The following is an 18,114-nucleotide window of genomic DNA, read 5'->3' on the forward strand; positions in this document are numbered from 1 at the left end:
GGCACAAACTGAAACACAGACAATTCCATCTGAACATGAGAAAAAATTTCTTCCCTGTGAGGGTGACAGAGCACTGGAACAGGTTGCCCAGAGAGGTTGTGGAGTCTCCTTCTCTGGAGAKATTCARAACSCGCCTGGAYGCRATCCTGTGCAATGTGCTGTAGGTGACCCTGCTTGAGCAGGGGAGTTGGACTAGATGATCTCCAGAGGTCCCTTCCAACCTCAACCATTCTGTAATTCTGTGATTATCAGCAGTGATTTCTTTTCTCTTTTACATTATCAGTGAAAATATTGAGTAGGATTGAATATAGTAACAGGGACAGTCTATGAAACAGTTTTGCTTCTACTAACAAAATGCCTGTTAGCTTAGTTCTTCATTTATCATGAGCTTCATTTATGTGCTAGTGCTAATTTTTGGGCTGGCATGTAATAAGTCAAAGCTTTTTAAAAATCTATGATGTGTATGCAATTACTTCTGTTGCCCAGATGTATAATCTCTTAAAAAAGGAAACTGGATATCAAAGACATATTTTTAATAATGTATTGAATAGTATTAACTCTATTTAAATGATGAATTCAATTTTTTTTTTTTTTTGTCTGAGATTGTTAGAATATCTCACCAGCTCAATTTGCTTTTTGAACACTGGTACAACACAAATACTCTTGCAGGCTTTGGGGATTTCTCTAGCAGTTTTATTAAAAGCAGTCAGTGGTGGGCCACAGTGCTGGGAAATATTTTCAAATCTTTTGGTGTATTTATCTAATTTCTGGCAGTCGGTCCTGTGCTGAAGAGATTAGTGACTCTCTTTCCTACTTCTGGTTTGGCTCTTAAGTTCTTCTGAAACCTTTTCTGTTACATAGAGTTTTCTGCCTCTGAAATAAAGGGCATATATTCCAGTAATTTGACTCTTTGGGATGTGTGACATTTCTTGTGTGTCCCAATTCTTTGTTTAATATTACAGTGAATACAAAGCAATTACTATTTGTTAATGTTCAGTCATTCCTGGAACTGTTTGAGTTTGGTAAGTATGAACAAATACTGTGTACTGATGATAACAGCCTAGTTACTGCTGACTTGGAATATCTTCTGCTGCCTTCCAGAAGTGCTCAAGATTCCCCCCCCCCCCACCCAAGCATTATCTGTACACTGACTAGCTCTGAAAGAGATGTATCCATTTGCAGGAACAATTTTTAGCATTGATCTCTGTCTTGAAATTGGCTTTCCTATTTGCAAGTATTTCCTCTGTAGTCCTAAGGAACTCCAACATCCAGTTACTGCAATGGAAATTTGGTGTTTTTTAGCTGCTTTGGAAAAGTGGCAGATAGGCTTTTTCCTGTGCAATGGTGAAACTTGGCTTCGATTCCCTTTCTATTCATATAGCCCAAAGTCACTTTGGGGTATTTAACTTTTTGTATGTTATCTAAGGCCCAAGTTCTTGAATTATAGTTCATATTTCAAATCGCTGTCATCTCATATTAGGACATGCATGTTCTAATGTAAGTATTCATCAGTACTAAGTATTTCCTGAAGAAGGGGGATCTGTTTATTCCTGTCATTAGACAATCCTTTCACTGAAGGARGAATGACATTAAGCAGTTGTGCTAAAGCTTAGATAACTCAGAACGCGGTTCTTCGTGTTGCTTCCCATTTATGGGAGAGATCCGATGTGATGGAAAGAGTGTCAGGAGCAGGATATTTTTATGCTTCCTGAGTTCTTAACCACTCTCGAAAAGATGTTGAGACGTGCGCTTGATTCCCCTAGTCCTACAAATGCAGGTTCGACTTGTACTTTCTTTCCTCCTCCTCAAACTGTGGAGATTTCCAAGAGCTCTGGGCCTACACGGCCACCAAGGCAGCTGGCCTCCGACTGCTGCCTTCATGCAATGCCGCTCGATTCAGCGTGGGCCAGGCGGCGGCCTGTGGGCTCGGCCTTGCCTGGAGGACGTGGCTGTCTGACCTGCTCAGTCCTTGGGGAGGTGGGCAAGGGCTTTGTGGACAAGGTGCCCGAACGGCCTGGAAGGAAGGCTCTAGAGCAGCCCTCTGCTGACCACATTCTCAGGGCCTGGACAGTGTCTAGGTCCAGGTGCTGTGTCATGGTTGGGAGGCTACGCGAAGGAGAGCGCAGAGCAATGAAATGGCTGCACAACAGCAGTCGTACTTTATGGGCTCTAATTGCATTTAAAATGTAAATCTGCTTTTGAACTTGCTAACTATTTTGCTAAAAGAAAAGCTTTGCAAGAGTCAGTGACAGTTCTCCTCAAGTTAATTTTCTGAGGAGAAATACCTTTAGGCTCCGCAGTGTTTGCTTCCATTTTTCTAAGGTCCAGCTGTTAAAATCTGTTAATTTTTTCCAGTGAACTTGATGACGACTTGCTCGGAGAGGATTTGCTAACTGGCAAAAAGGTGAGAGAGATGGATGCCAAAGCTGAAGTGAGTTGTTATAAATTCAAAGTGTGGATGAYGTCTGTCTCATCCGTGGGAGTTGTTTGCCCTGACCTCATCTGTCCATACAATGAGGTTGGCCGAGCCCGCTGGCCCTGGTGCTCGGGAGCCTGCCGGGTGTCTGCGGTCAGCCCTGTTGAGCCGTGCTTTGCACTCCCACCTCGGCTGGCTTTTGTGAAGCACCTCCAAGTGTGGCTTTTTTTTTTTTATTATTATTAAATTTAAAAGATGATCTTTTCTAAGATAGAATTTCTTTTCTTCTCGTAACGCCTAGTTCCAAGAGGAGATGGTTTTCTGAACCATTTTCTCTGTACTTCATATTGACTTGAAGTATTAAAAAACCCCCTAAACCAATCGTGCTTCCTGTAGGCTGGCCAACATGCCAGGGAATTCGTTTCAGCTGCCCGTTTCCTGGCTATTCAAAGCTTCTCATCAAAATACCAGAAAAAATAGGAGAGGATTTCCTTTCCTGCCCTCAGGAAGGGATGTGGCAGCAGCTGGCGTTGGAGAACCCCCTCGTGCCTGCTATAGACCCCTCACTCTGAGATACCTATTGCCAAATGGTGTGAAAGAACTAAACATCGGTTTGGATTTGCCTGGTATCTGCAGGAGGAGATAGGGCTTCTGGCTGGGAAATCAAAACTGGCCAGTCACCACTTTCTCCACTTTATCGGCTAAATCTGTTCTTTTAGAAATAGTTTGTAAAATTTCCACGTTACAGGGCGCTCGCCAGTATTTGTGGCTATGGACTCCTGTGAGTAATAATAGTAATAATAGATTTCTCAGGAAGTTTTCCCTGAGCTATTAAGACTAAACTTGCTTCTACTTAATCTCATCCCAGTACTTTTAGATAAATCTACCCTTGTGTAACCTTTCTGCCCCTATTACTTTAGGGGATGGAAATAATGTTGCTGAGCAGAACTGTGCAGTTATCTCTTCCTAGTGGGTAATTATTAAAGGGGGGGGGAAGTAAAGATAAGTGAAACAACTGAAGTTATGGTTGACAAATTAGGAGGAGTTTGTCAATGTTTTTAATTTCATGATACCCTTTTCTCCAGTCTCCTAAGTGTCTCTGCACTCTAGAAACTGCAGTAACATGTTTTTTTTTTTTTTTTTTTTCTTGACTTACCTAGTACTTCAAGGTCACAAGACAGTTAAATAAAATAGCACTAATGCTTTCTCATATCCCAGTATTTCTTATAAGTAAGTCATTAGCTTTTTTTGTATCTGGGTATGGGACAGTGAAATGGTTGAAAACTAGGCAAATCTGAATTTTGTCGATTTCCATCAGACTATCAAATATTTCTTTTCAGATTTGTTGTTATGTGTAGCATATCTTTTATCATCTAATTAGGTATTTCACTGAAAATGTGGTCTCAGCCTGGGATTTGTTCATCGGAAAAAGATTATTCACTGTTCAGAGCTTTCAGTAGTTCAATAGTTAGTTAATAGTTTGTATCTTTTTATGTTCATGATTGACTTTTTTTTTTATTAAAACCTAGAATCAGTCAGACTTGTCTGATGAAGAACTGAATGATGATCTTCTGCAAAGTGACAATGAAGAGGAACCAGATTTTGGGTATCTCTTTTCTAAATCTTATTAATAGTTTTTAGAAATTATTCAAAACTACTGCTACTACTATTACTACTACTACTACTAACTACTAAAATGTAGGGGGGTTGTTTTTTGTTTTTGGGTTTTTTTTGCTGTGGTTGTTTTTCTAGACTACTGGGTTTTGTGAAATGGTACCAGTTTATTAAAACTTTCTATGCAAAACAGGACCAAAAACAGTTTTCCAAACTGAAGTTGTTGGTATATACTTAAAATTGTTTCACTTTTAACCTAGCCAGCTACATGATGTGTCTATATAATGTGTTCAGTAGCATTGTTAACATTTCAGCAAAATGATTTTTCATTTATTTGAATCTAATAAAATGAACATAACCAGAAGCTATAAAAATGCTTATAAATAAGAAATTACAGCATCTCCTGTGCTTATTAGAATGATTTATAAATACTTGCAGAGCTCTTGCTCTGTTCGTGCTTCACATCATTGTAGGCTTTCTTCGCCTCTAAAGTCCTTTTGCTGCTATCTTGCCTTAAAAGATGCATCTTATCCCTGAGACCCTGAGCTCCATAGTTTATAAAGCTTGAGCTGTGGCTTAAGTATTTGTGTGCACTGCACAGCAACACAGCTCCTCCAGAGGCTGTGGGACTGAATGGGTATTTCCATTGCAATTTGGGAATCCTGCCTTGCAGGTGCTCTGGAGTGATATGGATGCTGAGTTACAGGATTCATTAGCAGAAAGGAGTGTCTTGACATTTTTAAGTATCAGGCTGGACTGAAGGGGGAAGGTGGTTGTAACGCAGGAGTGATGCAGTGCTGCTGCTGCTGTTAATTAATTGCCTGTGTGTTTTGTCTGCATTTCCTTGACTTGTTATGCACTACCCAAGAGTATTGTCTAAAGGGGTATATTCATGGTGCTCTAAGGCCTCCTCTTCATCTTTGGCCCAGATATGGAAGTGGAGGCACCTCCCTGTTTTGGAGAGATTAGGGTGGGGTGAGATTTCCGGCAGGAATGAGGGCAGGACTGTTTCCTTCAAAATGGGGAATCTGGGTTACAGTCCTTGCCATGATAATGTTACTCAGTGGAAGCAGGTTTTTGTAGACAATCCTTGCATTTTTAGCAGCTTTATTGCCAGGGTGTGAGAGCCTTGCTCTTCTTCCCTTCCATCTCCCCCGCTCCCTCTTCCCATTGAGTCCATTTGTGCTTGTGCAGATGAGATGATAATCCTGCATAATGTCTTGGTTTTCTTGCTAACTCTTCCCATCGGATAGATACAAATTGTTGAGAGCTGCCTGGATCTTGTGCCCCTCCCAAACTTAGGAAAATAATGAAAAACAGGAATGTAATTTAAAGAAAACATTCTTTGTTTTCCTTGTACCCAGAGCCCTTTAATCAATGCTTTAATCAAAGCTTCCCCCCCCCCCCAGTCTTATAACTAGTCTGCAGTTGACAATTCACTCTTTTATATATGGTGGTGATACTGGCTATTGTAAACAACAAATCCTGAATTTTGCTTTTCCTGGAAATGATCGTCTTTCCAGTTTTCAAACTTGTTTGCTTTTTTCAAAGTCTGTGCTTGCTTGTCATGTTACTAGTTTAGAATAAGTCCTACACATTTAAATAATAGTTCTTGACTATATACATTTTACGTTATTTTAAGTAGAATGTTAAATCTTAAAAATGTAAGCTTGAATTCAAGGTAATCAAGAAGGATAAGTATTAATGTTTTCATTAAAAAAAAAAGCTTACTAGTTTATTTTGAGAGATTGGGAAAACAGATGCAGTTATAGTAATTTTGTGTATTTTTGTTAGTCTTGGAATTAAAATTGACTGCGGTCTGCTTTGGTTATCAAGCAGGACTTTTGCCAGTCTGACCTGTTAGACCATCTGGTTGATTTGATTCCCCCTGGTCAAATAGCCTGCAGCTGGTGATAAGCTGTGGTACAGTATGCATTAGGAGTACATGGCATGGAGTCAAATAGCACGCGAGGCATAATTTTGTCCACCAACTTAGGGAATATGTATTTGTTGGCTCTGTTTTGCTCAATCTTTGTAGGTACCCGTGACCATTATGCTTCAACCTTCGAATCTCTTTCTCCTATGCTATAGTTCTCAAGGGGTCACAGTTAGCCTCAACGCCACATCGGGCATGCTTGCATCCTACGAACTTTCTGAGACCATCAACGATCAATCCATCGAACACGAGTCTGAATATGACCAAGGAGAAGATGAAATAGTTTATGGCAAATCAGAAGCACCTGAAGTGTATGCTTCAGAGTATGCAGAGGAGGGTCATTATGAAGGCAACGATCCTGAACTGACAGAAGACCAAATAGAATATGGGGAAGAGCCTGGAGAAGAAGATGAAGTGCTAGACCTTGAAATCAATGAACCTCTAGATGAATTTCCAGTGAGCTTCCTTCTATTGTATCTTCAAAGATAACATTGCTTCACGTGCATAGGGTTTTAGACTGATTTGAAATCTGTTTACCTCCCTAGGGAGGAGGGGAAATTAGACCTATTATCACTGTCTGCCAGTTTCTTTATCTAGGCTGTGACAAAGTTTGTGTTGACAGCTTGTTTGGCGGTAGGTAATGCTCCTTTGTCATGCTGGAAGGCAGTTGAGAATCATGACCTTGAGGATTGTATCCTTAAGGAAGAAAACAGCTTTGTGTGGTGGAGATGCACTGCCAATTGTTAGAAGTACTTAATGCAAAAGCTTTTATCCAGGCTTTAGACAAGATCTGATAAAGTCCTTCGAAGGTGAAAAGATTATTGACCTGCTAAAGACATCTTTAAGGTGCTAATATTCCAAAGTGATTGATGTCCTGCTCGTTCATCCTTTTTGTAACTGAGAACTGTCTAAACCTGAATAAAGAGATTGGAGGTTAGTTCAGAAAATGTCACATGCATAATTTGATATAATTTAAGCAATGTATTAAAGAACATGCACTGGCCTTAATTGCTAGCTAAGTGATTTAATCTCAGTTGAAACTCTATGTGTTCAGTCAGTTGTTTGCTAAATAAGTTTGCTGGTATTTTAAAAGTTTTTGCTCTACATGTTTATTCAGTTGTACAGAATCTAATTTATTCATATATAACTAACTGCAGAATGTGTTGGAATATTTATATTTTTTTTAAAAGGTAAAACTTGACGTTAATGTATATGTCCTATAGGTGCATGCTCCCTTCAGTGAGCAATTACTGCAGTCTTTGGTTCAGTGAATTTGTAATTGAAGGATGCAGAACTACAGAAGTAGGTGGGATCTTTTTGATGGCATTGCTGGAGTCTGGATGAAAACTGTTTTGGTTATATTTTCAATAACAGTGAAATTACTGTGACTAGTTAAAAGCCCTGTTAATTACATCTTATATGATCTGTCACTTATAATTGACAGTTCTGATAGATACAATACTTTCTGGTAACAACAACAATGATGTGAATGCGTGCAGAGTCTCGCTCTTAGCAGCTGTTTGTTTTTTCTAAGGCTTATGTATGTCTTTTTACCTTCTTGTGTTCTTATTTTAGGATGAAGATTACATGCAGTCATATAATGAGCAAGCAATGGAAGAACAAGAAGAATATCCAGCTGATGAGGAACTGGAAGATTCCCAGACAATGACAAATGAATCAGAAGAGGTATGTTGTGAGTTTAATGGAAACTTAAAATAATCAGTTGTTTCAGAATTTGAAGTTACAGAATTATCTGTATTGCTAGATAAGAACTGATACAACTCTAGACAACTTTATCAATGTTGAATTATTGGTGGTGTTACTCTTTGTATGAGGTGAATGAGTATCTATATTTGTCAATTATATCAGATCTCTGTCTTTTTTTTTTTTGTCATTTCCCCCCCACACACACACCTTTGGGCTAAAAATCAGAAGGGAGAGTTCAAAATGTCCATACTTTAAAATTAGTTTTAACCTTAGAAGCTTCAGAGTCTCTTCTGGGTAGAAGAATGATAGTAATCCTGCATGATGTCTGGGTTGTCTTGTTAAATCTCTAATAGCTGTAGTGTGACACTTTCCAGATAGATAATTTGTTGGTGTTAATACTGTAGATACAGTTCTCAAGTGGGCCAGAATCACATTTTACGAAGGCGTGTGAGCACCAAAGCTTTGGTATGTCAGAAAGATGATCAGATCATTTTGAAAGAAATTATGTTGGGATGGAAATTTCTGTGAAGTTTATTTTCATTCTTTGATTAGGAAAGAGGATGAGTTCCTTCATTCACAATAAGAAGGCTCATGCCAAAAACTAACAAGGATTGTAGCATGGAACAATGCTCTTATACTTGTTCTTAATTTGCAACAAATTCTTGATGCAGAAGGTAAAGGGATTTTTTTTCCTTTCCCCACCAGGAATCTACTTTAATATTACTTTTATTCCAGTTCTTAATTAAATAGGATTGAGTAGAATACCTGCTGAGAAGCGTAGGCAGATTCTGTTCTTTGGAGCCTTAACTCATCAGGAAATTAATTCCTCAAAGGCACAGCGGCGTTYTTCTATAAAATTCCAACAAATGGGTGTGCTATGATACTCTTTAGTTGTATCAAGCATTATAGTAAAACAATATTCTTGGCTAGATTAAGAGGGACACATTGAAAGGGGCCACCGGCGCTGTCCAGTCCTTTGCTTTTGCAAGCATGCAATCCTATACCAAATATATCTTAAATTTCCTACTTCCTAAACATTAAATCTATCTTTCCAAAAAAAACAACCAAACAAAAAAACCCACTTAAATGGAAGAAATGCTTCTTAGTCATTCACTGAATTATAAGCACTTTTCTTCTGGTGTTTTAAAAGCAGTCTGAAGCAGCTGGGCTGTCTACAACCACAGTCTCTAGGAGATGGTGAAAGCAAGGATAGCATCTAAACTGTACATAGCTGGGCATCGTTTCCAATTTAGCACTTAAAAAAAGCTAGCTTAATTTTTAGAATATAAACTAGTCCAAAGTCCAAATTCTGTAACCAACATATTTTCTAAATTTGTCTTATAATTCAGAATTGAATTCCTTTCTTTCAAAAAACAGCATGAATACAATTTTTTTTTTTAATTTGACTTTCTTAGGAAAACTGTTAGAGGAATTGCTCATCATGTAATGTGAATGTTTGGCCACATCTTTATTCGGTTATTCTATATTCTAGCTTTACACTGATGGCTTGGAGATTGCGGCAGGTTTTTTGATTCTGAAACAATAGCATCCGTTGACTCCTAATGTATGCTTCATTTGTTTCAGATATATCCTATTTAAATTTGTTTGTAGGCTCTCAGTTTGTCTTGCTCAATGAGGCTACTACCAGGAGAGATACTCTTTGTAGAGTATGCACTTCTATTTATTGTGTAGTTAGGCACATGCCTCCAATTCCAAATATTGTTGGTTTTTATTCAAATGGCATGTAGCAGGCCTTCCTTGGTTAAATCTCATTACCCTTGTTCACGTGTGCTGAATGGTATTGTTGGTGTTGCAGTGTTCCAAATACAACACAAGAATGGAGCTGCAATAGACTTGGTACAAATAAATAGTGTTATTATCCATTGGTTGAAATTTGGCATGTTATCCATTGGTTGAAATTAAGCAGTTTCTATGTTAAACAAACAAAACAAWACAACCTCTTACAGTATTGCATGAAGAAATTCTCTAAACCCAGAGAAAAGGTAGTCAGGCCAGGAGATTGGAACATGATGAGGGAAATTGGTGAAATGAGGGAAGTGGGAGACCTTTTACTTGGATTTTGAACAAATACACTCTGGAGCTTGAAGAAAAGCTGTAGTAGTGCTTCAGAAAATACTTTTGTCTTCATAAGGTACAAAGCAAAATCCAGTAGGCAGAAGTTTCAGCAGCAGATAGGTGTGGTAGAACTGCCAGTTACATGAGTATGCAATGTCCTAAATAGTTTTAGAGGAATAATTTCACTAATTATTTCTACCAAGTGCTCCTAAGAATGAGACCTCCTAAAATTAGAATTCGTGTTTTCTTTGTTGGTTTAATATCAGAGCTAATCTTCTGTGAAGTCTCTAGTTTCTTTTCTTGAATGATAGGAGGTTTCTCATTGCATTAATTTGAACCCTGTCTTGGGTTAAGCTGATAAGAAACAAAGAGAACCTTAATCAAGAAAATACTTCGATGTGCTACATACACATATTGTTTTTTTTTTCTCCTAAGTTTGTATTCTCTCAAAGAAAACAGGTATGTTTGCTGTGAGATTGTTCCAGCTGTGCTTACCTAAAACATGAATTTYAGTTCTTTTGTTTGATTCTGAAGACACTCTTCCTGTAAGCCTTGAAGAAAATGCTGAAGAGAGTATGAATCAGAACAGTTAGGTTTTAAGTATATTTAGAAAAATACTTGGAAACTTTACGTTTGGTTTTTACCCCTGTTTTTCATCCATTAAGTGCTGGTGCCTTTGGAATAGGTGTAACGTCCTTTTATCAGCTCTCTGTGATTTCTTGATCCCCAAGGCTGCTGCCTTGATGTTAGCCTAAGGTAGAAGCCTCCACTGCTTATTCACTAGATAGTTAATAAAACGTCTTTGTCTCTCCTTCCTAATGTCTTATGTGGAAGGGATCTGTTTTAGCGTTTGCAAAACTTACCTACCTTGTCCATCTTAGCACTTTCTGCCAAAAAGCCTTCCAGAACACTTGAAAATTTTTAGGATCCTGTGCGGAGATCACCATTTTTCATTCTGGCTAGTATTTTCTCATTATTTCCTTGGGCTTTTTCTGTCTGTTATCCTTCTTGCAACCACATCGGAAGGTCTTTGAGGCAGGAGCGCTTACTCTTGCTCTGCAGCAGACTGTAACCCCGCGTGGGGAGTTCTGGTTGGTGACTGGGATTTATAGCATAATTATTTAATGAGGATGGCAGGAAACTCTGACCTTGTGGTTGGAGTAAGGTCAGTATTTTTCTTCATAATGAAAAATCAGCCAAGCTCTTTAGTAGCTTTGTGCAAGGTGTCATAATGGGAAACGTTGACCTTCCTTTGAGGAGAGCTGGTAAGAAGCCTTGCCCAACAAGTCAAGTGACCTCAAGTGGCTGTTGAAGGGCTGTTTATGTATATGCACTTATTCATGCTTAGCAGGTATTAAACAGAATCCTCTAAGTACTATTATCTATTAATTCTGTCTTCATTCGTGTCCTTTCCTGTGTAATTTCCTTGTCTTCTGAAAGATGGAACCCGTTCATATGCTGTAATCTCGGCGAAGCAGCTCATCCTATTACGCTGGAAGTTTGCAAAGATGATCTAAAGGAGTCTTGCAACAAGTATTCAGCAAGTTTGGGGGAAGAGTGTATGCTCCTTCCCAGCTCAGATAACCTTTCCCGCAGCTATACATAGAGAACATATGGTTGGCTGTCAGTGTTTGCATCTCCATYGCAGCTAGTATAAATCCCTCAATCATACGTATAATCAGACTCAGACGTGGGTCAGTTAGCGTTCTCGAGCATTGTCTTGCCTTGCTGTCTGCTTTTTCATTAGCACCTTTGATTTCCTCCCCCCCCTCCATCTTTGATATTTAGCGCTCATACGGCTGTTTGTTAATAGGTGGTATGAGCATTCTGTTGATGAATAATGTGAATTAGACCCAAAAGACTACAGAGTTAATTTAAGTGGCTAAGAAGAATAGAGTAGATTTTGTGTAGAAATGCTCGTTATTGTTGCATGGGTGGGTAGTTGTAGTCTGGTCTAATTTTATAACTTGCATGTGTTTTTGGTGTTGTTTTTTTTTTTTTTCTGGAATGGATAATTACTGAAAGACCTCAGTTGTTCCACAGATATTTTCTGTAGCGTTTCATTAAAACACTGCAACGTTTTTCAGGACGATTCAGACCACGTTAATGACTCTAGTCCTGATTCTGCAATCTGCCATATACTCCTACACAGAGCCTTCCATGAGTAGCTTTTCCCCTCAAAGATGAAATTGCATGACTGAAATCTGTCTGTGATAAATAAAAATGGGAATCCCAACATAGCTTGGGAGAGGTGTGAACACAGCGAATGGTCCAGGGTTTGTGCGCTAAAGAAAAGCAGGAGGCTCAATGTAGCGAGAGAGCATCTCGTGCAGAACAACCACTCCAATTCTGACTTCTAAATCCTGATCCTGAAGGATTTGCACTGAAACAGCAAAATTGTGGGGTTTATTATGGGTTTTTAAAATCATGGATTTGATAGAGATATTGCTATTCCTTTCTCCTTTGGGAGTCCTTCTTCTGGAAGCAGTATTATTTTTTTTAATTTTTTTTTAACCCAGGTTAGCGCTTCTTCCCTTGCTAACATCCCTCCTCTGTTSCACAAGTTCCAACTGCCTTTCCTCTGAGATGCTTTGACTTTATGTGGATGTGTTAATTAGACCAGTTGTTCTCAATTTGGGTTTGATTTTGAAGTTTGCATTTCTTTCAGACTTGACAGATTTTTTTGCCCACAGTCCTGTGGTGATTTTTTTTCGTGTGTGYGTGTTTTTTTTTAAGCTATATTGTTTGCTAAGGTAAAGTCTGCGCCTAGAAATAAATATCTTTAACAAAGCTTTAAGGCTTATATTTTAAAAACTTTGGCTATATTGTTAGCTATAGCTTAAAGTATTTTTCCCAGGTCAGGTTGTACAATGCTTAAATGTACATTTGCATTGGATAAAATACATCCTGAGATAAGGAGGAGACAGTAAATTGAAAATGACCTGGGATCAGTAGCCCATTAAAGCTCGGTAACTAAGTATACAGATCACTTTTTCAACAGACCAAAGCTGTCTGTTCTCATCGCTCTATTTTTAAGAGACTAGCTTGAGCATTGCTTCTTATGCTGCTCTTAAACTATCTTGCCAGATCCTGTCTCTAATCTTGGCTCCTGTATTTCTTTTCGTTTTTGGAAGAAGTTGGGATCTTGGATGAAGAAATTTGCAGTCCCTTGCACCATCCTGCCATTGTCTTCATGTTTGACTTAGTATCTGTCCATCTGATTGACACACTTTGCAATGCCTTTTTCTTATAAATTACTGCACCAATCTGGTTAATTAGAAGATGAAACCATTTCTTGCATGTTATATTTCACTTGTTTTTTCTTTTCTGTCCTCAAGCAGCATAAAAGTGGCGATGTATTTAATGGCTTTGCAAAGAATTAAAATGCATGTGTAGTCTCTAAGAAATCAGCAAGTAGCCTTCTAGTACATCTTAAAGTGAAGCAAAAAAAAAAAATCTAAATCTACAGTAACCAAATATTTTTATGGAAAATCATACTACATTAGAAATTTTCTAATTTTCAACTCCAGCAATCAAATATAACTCATGTAACATTCTGAACATTAATTTTATCATGCCAACACAGAAAAATGAAATTAATTTTTTTTGTTTAATTTGAAGGAGAGGAATCCATTTTCATTTGGGACATTGTTTCATCTAAATAAATGTTCTCTGTTATAGAGAGAACTGGAATGTAAATGAGGACAAGGGAGTAGCATTCCAATATACACATTTAGTAGATTCAAATTTTATGCAGTCATGTTCCACATTCTCTTTATCAACTGCTGAATTAAAACAGGGAAGTATTTAAGGAGCAGAAAGAGTAGAGAAGTACACTTATGCATACCTAGGATAATATAATCGAGAAATGTGAGGTTATCTGTATTTTTTCACAACATGCTACTGACAATTGTTATCAAGTCATTATTTTTAAGTATTTGGTTTACTTGAATCTGCTAATATTYGATATCTGAATATCTTAGTCGACTCTAAAGTGTTGATCTGTGTCCAAAAGTASTTGCTAATTAGATGGTGGTTTTAACAAAAGATTCCTTATCCCCTTAAATATTGCAGCAAATTATGTTGTCCCAATAGATGTTCGAAATTTATTCTATACTTAATATCTATGCATTTAAAACATCCCTAAACCCTTAATATTCATTGATCTTTGCTTTCAAAGGTAYGTAGGAGAATAACATGTAATGCTAGCAAAACTTGTCCAAGGGGACCTTAAAAGAAAGCTTTGTCTTTTAAGTCTTATTGTTGACGAGAAAGTAGACTTTGGGGTATGCATGTTCGCTGTATTTTGTGTTTCAGGCAGCTATTGAATCTCTGGAGCTTCAGGAAGAAACAAAAGAAGAATCTGATGAAGAGGAGGACGACGACGAAGAGTCTGGACGACTGCGTTTCAAAACTGAGCGGAAAGAAGGAACAATAATTAGACTATCGGACGTGACGAGAGAAAGGAGAAACATTCCAGAAACTTTGGGTGAGGTTCTGTGGCAATGGACTGTTTTGAAGAGCTGTAATAAAAGGAACCGAAAGGCATGCTTGCCCAAACTTTTTGCCGTTAAACATTTTTCTAAAGATAGAATAGTCTTCTTTTGACTTAAACTGGCCTATGCCGATTTTACCCGATGTCATCTGTAATCTGTCCTGGTATCTGTAGTGTCCATCTCCTTTGGATAACATTGAAGTATTTTGAGTGTATTGAGTATTTTGAGTTTTAAGTATTTATTAAGTGTTTTGAAAACCAGGGCAGTGTTTGTTCATTCAAACTTTTCTGCTCTTTTACAAATGTACTTAGTGGGGTGTTAGAAAAGTATGGAAAACCCTCTCTTTTGGGCTCAGCTTTTCGAACACGGAACAATCTAGGTATCTTATCCCAAACTTATTCTCTTGGGCAGTGTCTAAAAGGATACATTTTCTTCATGTCCTAGCTGCAGAGCGTACGTGTGCTTGATTTCTAGGGAGGCCACTCCGTGGAGCTAATGCATTAAAGACACTTAGTTTCAGCAGAAGCAGTAGATTTGCAACTTTCTTACATCTGCCTTGTTTTAGTTTGTAAATAAAAATCATCTTGCCTGATGCTTTTGAGAGTTAATTTCAAGCCCCCACCTGAGTCCGGGATACTCAAGTATCTAATACTGGATTCTTTTTAATTCTTCTGAGTGCGCCAACCCCACTGCAGATAGCTATATTGCTCATGTTATATATTGCTCATGTTGGGTTTACAGTGGTGGTGATGCTTGTGGTGCTGCAAGCAATACCAACCTGTGACTAGGACTGTTGTGCTGGCTAAGAGCAATGCAGAGCATTTAAAAAAAAAAAAAAAAAAAGACAAATGAAAAATGTGGTATTAGTGAAGAAATTAAAATATTGGTGAGGATGTTAAAGTTTGCTTTCAGAAAGGCATACCATTCTCTTAGTTTTGCTACTGAACCAAAATATCAATTCAAACTATGGAGAAAAAGGTCAGATTTGTTGAAGAGACTCAAGATATGCAAGAGATAGGTGAATTGGTAATGACGGCAAATTTTCAGATACTATTGGCTAATTGCCAGATACTACTGGAAGAAGGAAGTATCTTTTGATGATATTTGCAGGTTTTGCCAGGCTGTAGGAATATGGATTCTTCATGCAGGATTGCTGTAAGATGGATGTCCCTCTTTGAGCAGGAGATGCTCTAAGGTGGAAATCTAAGTGTCTACATAGCCTGAACTCGGTAGCTGGATGCTTCTGCCTTCCTTCTAGAAAATACAGTGTCTTTTGGACAACAGAGCATTTTGGAATTACATTTCCAGAGGAGCTGGCTTGGTTGCTAGAACTTGTCCTGATGAGATTTTCCTCTTACCTTAAAAGCCTTGCCTTGCCATGCTAAAGGTGTTACTTCTGAAGAATCTTCTCTGAGTTGCATATCCTAATAATTCTTTGATTTAACTGTAAGGAGTTTGGAGTTTTACTATACATGAAAAACTGAGAAGCCTTAATTCTAGAATTAAAAGGTGTTGTGGCTATGAGGACTTGTTGGTGAGCAGAAGGAGTCGGCTGCAGAGGTTGGGCTGGTCTTTTGTGATAGTATTTATGTTCCTGTCATGCTGCGAGTGAGACAACCTGAGTGCATGATTTTGGGTCCAGATCTTTCACATCTGTTGTTCATGTTTAGCAATTAGCTTTTCTTACTTGCAATTTCAGGCAAAGTGTGTATTAAAGGCCTTTTATAACATTGTTTTCAATTATTAGGGATTGATCCTGATTTGAATGAGACTGGAGGAACCCTCTGGAGGCCTCAGACACAAAGTAATCTCTACAGGCTAGGGATAGTTTGAACTGAGAATGTGAAAACACATTCTGAATGTGTTTTCAACCATAAGACCGTGTTTGTACACATGATATCCAGGCCATAACTTATTTATACAAAAAGATACCAGTGGCTTTACAGAACAGTATCCTTTAAAAATCAGCGTGCACTGGAATAAATAAATCCTTGTGCATAATTGCAAGGTAAATGGCATTTGCATGCATTTTCATGTATCTAGATTTGCACTATAGTTTTATGAAAACCTGTAGTGGAGCTTGACTGTTAAGACAGTAATGATTAGAATTAGACTTATTTTTATGGGTGACTTGTGATGTAGCTCTGAGATATAAGTAAGACAAGAGGCAAATGTGGATGAATTTATAGACTAACAGTTTTTTGTTTTTTGTTTTTTTTAACTAATCTTTGGCAAACATACAGACTTGCTGCTGTGAAATGGTTTCTGTTCATACTGCTTTTGTGTGTTAATTTGTTGATAAAGAGACCAAATAACTGTTCAGCTGGTGGAAAGTTAAACATCAAAAACAAGAAGAACCCACCTGTAAGTGTCTGCTTGATTTTGAGATTATAGAGCAAATTTTTAAACTGAATAGAACTAGTTTATAAATGAAAGTTCATTGCAGAGCTACATCTCCTTACTCTAAAATCTGAACATAGTTGCGAAAACACTTAAAGAGGAATTAACATTTCAGTTGAAGTTACAAACGTAATTTCTATCCTGTCACATTTTGGTGACCTTTTGTGACAGCTTGTCTCTATTGGAGAAGTGCAGTCTTTCTTGCTGATTAAAGATGTCATTTGAAACCATTTTATTACCAGGGATAGTGAAATTAATCTTGACACTTAGAGACACTAGAAAAATAATTGCTGATTCACTGCATTAACTCTGTGTGTGTGTGTGTGTGTGTGTGTGAGAGAGAGAGAGAGCGAGAGAGCGAGAGAGCGAGCAGTGCAGTGCGGATTAGGATAAGTGGATGCTGCTAAAAATGTGGAGAATTCTCGTGACGGTAGCCGAGACCTTTTCTAAACACTCTCTTATCCAAGATGATGTAATCAGTGGCTTTGAAATTTAAGGGAGAGGTATTGTAGGAAGACTGTACAGTTGATTTCTGGAGATAGGAAGCTTATCATCTTTGTGAAATACGTAACTTTTTTCATTATACTTCATTGAACTCTTCACTGAGTTGGAATTGTGGATCTATATACCTGTTAAGGAGCGTAAAGAAGAAAAATGGCTGTGCTTGACACAGTTGCAGAGGGAATATTTTAGTTTGGATAATTAAAGAAAAATACATTTACGGAAASCCCCTTGCAAAGTGGTGAGAATGATTATTATATGCAGTAGTACTTTTTGTTATATTCTGCTTAGATGATTTATGTTCGCTGTGATAACTAGCAGCTGAGACTTCAGGCAAAACTAGGAAATTAAAATGAATGTTTTGCTGTTGCCCTGTTGCACTGCATGCAGAAGTGCATAGTATAATCGGTTTACAAGTCTGGATGGTGGAAAAAGATAATAAAAAAAAAAAGAAAAAATATTGAATGTGACAGCAAACAATTAGGTTGCATACATATGTGTGCATATATATAATTCTCTCTCTATATTTTTTAATATGGCAATTCTGGAATGTGGTTTAAGTTGCAAATCTGTGTGCATTTTCCAGCATAATAGGTTTCTGGGATTCTCAGATCTGGGAATTGAGGTGCCCATGCCGTGCGGGAGCCTCCCGAGGCAGAGGCAGCCATGCAGACCTGTGTTCAAGGCTGGGGTAGGTCTGCGGTGGCCCAGCACCGTACCCCAGCACACCCCATCTGGGAGGGCATGGCCGCATCCGGCCTGGCTCAGCCCGTTTCTGGCATGGGGCACCCAAGCTCATAACTAGGGAGAAGTGGTGCTACTCGTACTTTTTATGTATATTGAGGTAGCAATGCTAAGTGTTTTGGATATTCATGGGGAATGAGTTTGGTTTACTCTTCATTTTTGCACTCTGTCTTTAAGGGTCTGAACCTGCAGTTCTCTGTTTAAGCATAATTCTTCACAGGTAG

The 18,114-nt window shown here is 38.2% G+C and overlaps 1 protein-coding gene across 9 annotated transcripts in view; it reads left to right on the forward strand.

Annotated features, from left to right (window-relative positions):
- RBM33 (RNA binding motif protein 33) overlaps nt 1-18,114 on the forward strand; it is a 124,335-nt gene that overhangs the window by 12,600 nt on the left and 93,621 nt on the right. For 8 of the 9 annotated variants that reach the window (XR_003254098.1, XM_026069241.1, XM_026069245.1 and 5 more), the window contains 5 exons: nt 2,356-2,404; nt 3,946-4,022; nt 6,122-6,422; nt 7,542-7,652; nt 14,067-14,238. Coding sequence is in view for 8 of the 9 variants with exons in the window: in XM_026069241.1 (XP_025925026.1) it covers nt 2,356-2,404; nt 3,946-4,022; nt 6,122-6,422; nt 7,542-7,652; nt 14,067-14,238 (710 nt within the window). In the remaining variant the exon portion in view is untranslated. The other variant, XM_026069249.1, reaches the window with a different exon arrangement.

The sequence above is a fragment of the Apteryx rowi genome, unplaced genomic scaffold (genome assembly GCF_003343035.1).
Source record: "Apteryx rowi isolate R43461 unplaced genomic scaffold, aptRow1 scaffold_29, whole genome shotgun sequence".
NCBI classification, from domain to species: domain Eukaryota; kingdom Metazoa; phylum Chordata; class Aves; order Apterygiformes; family Apterygidae; genus Apteryx; species Apteryx rowi.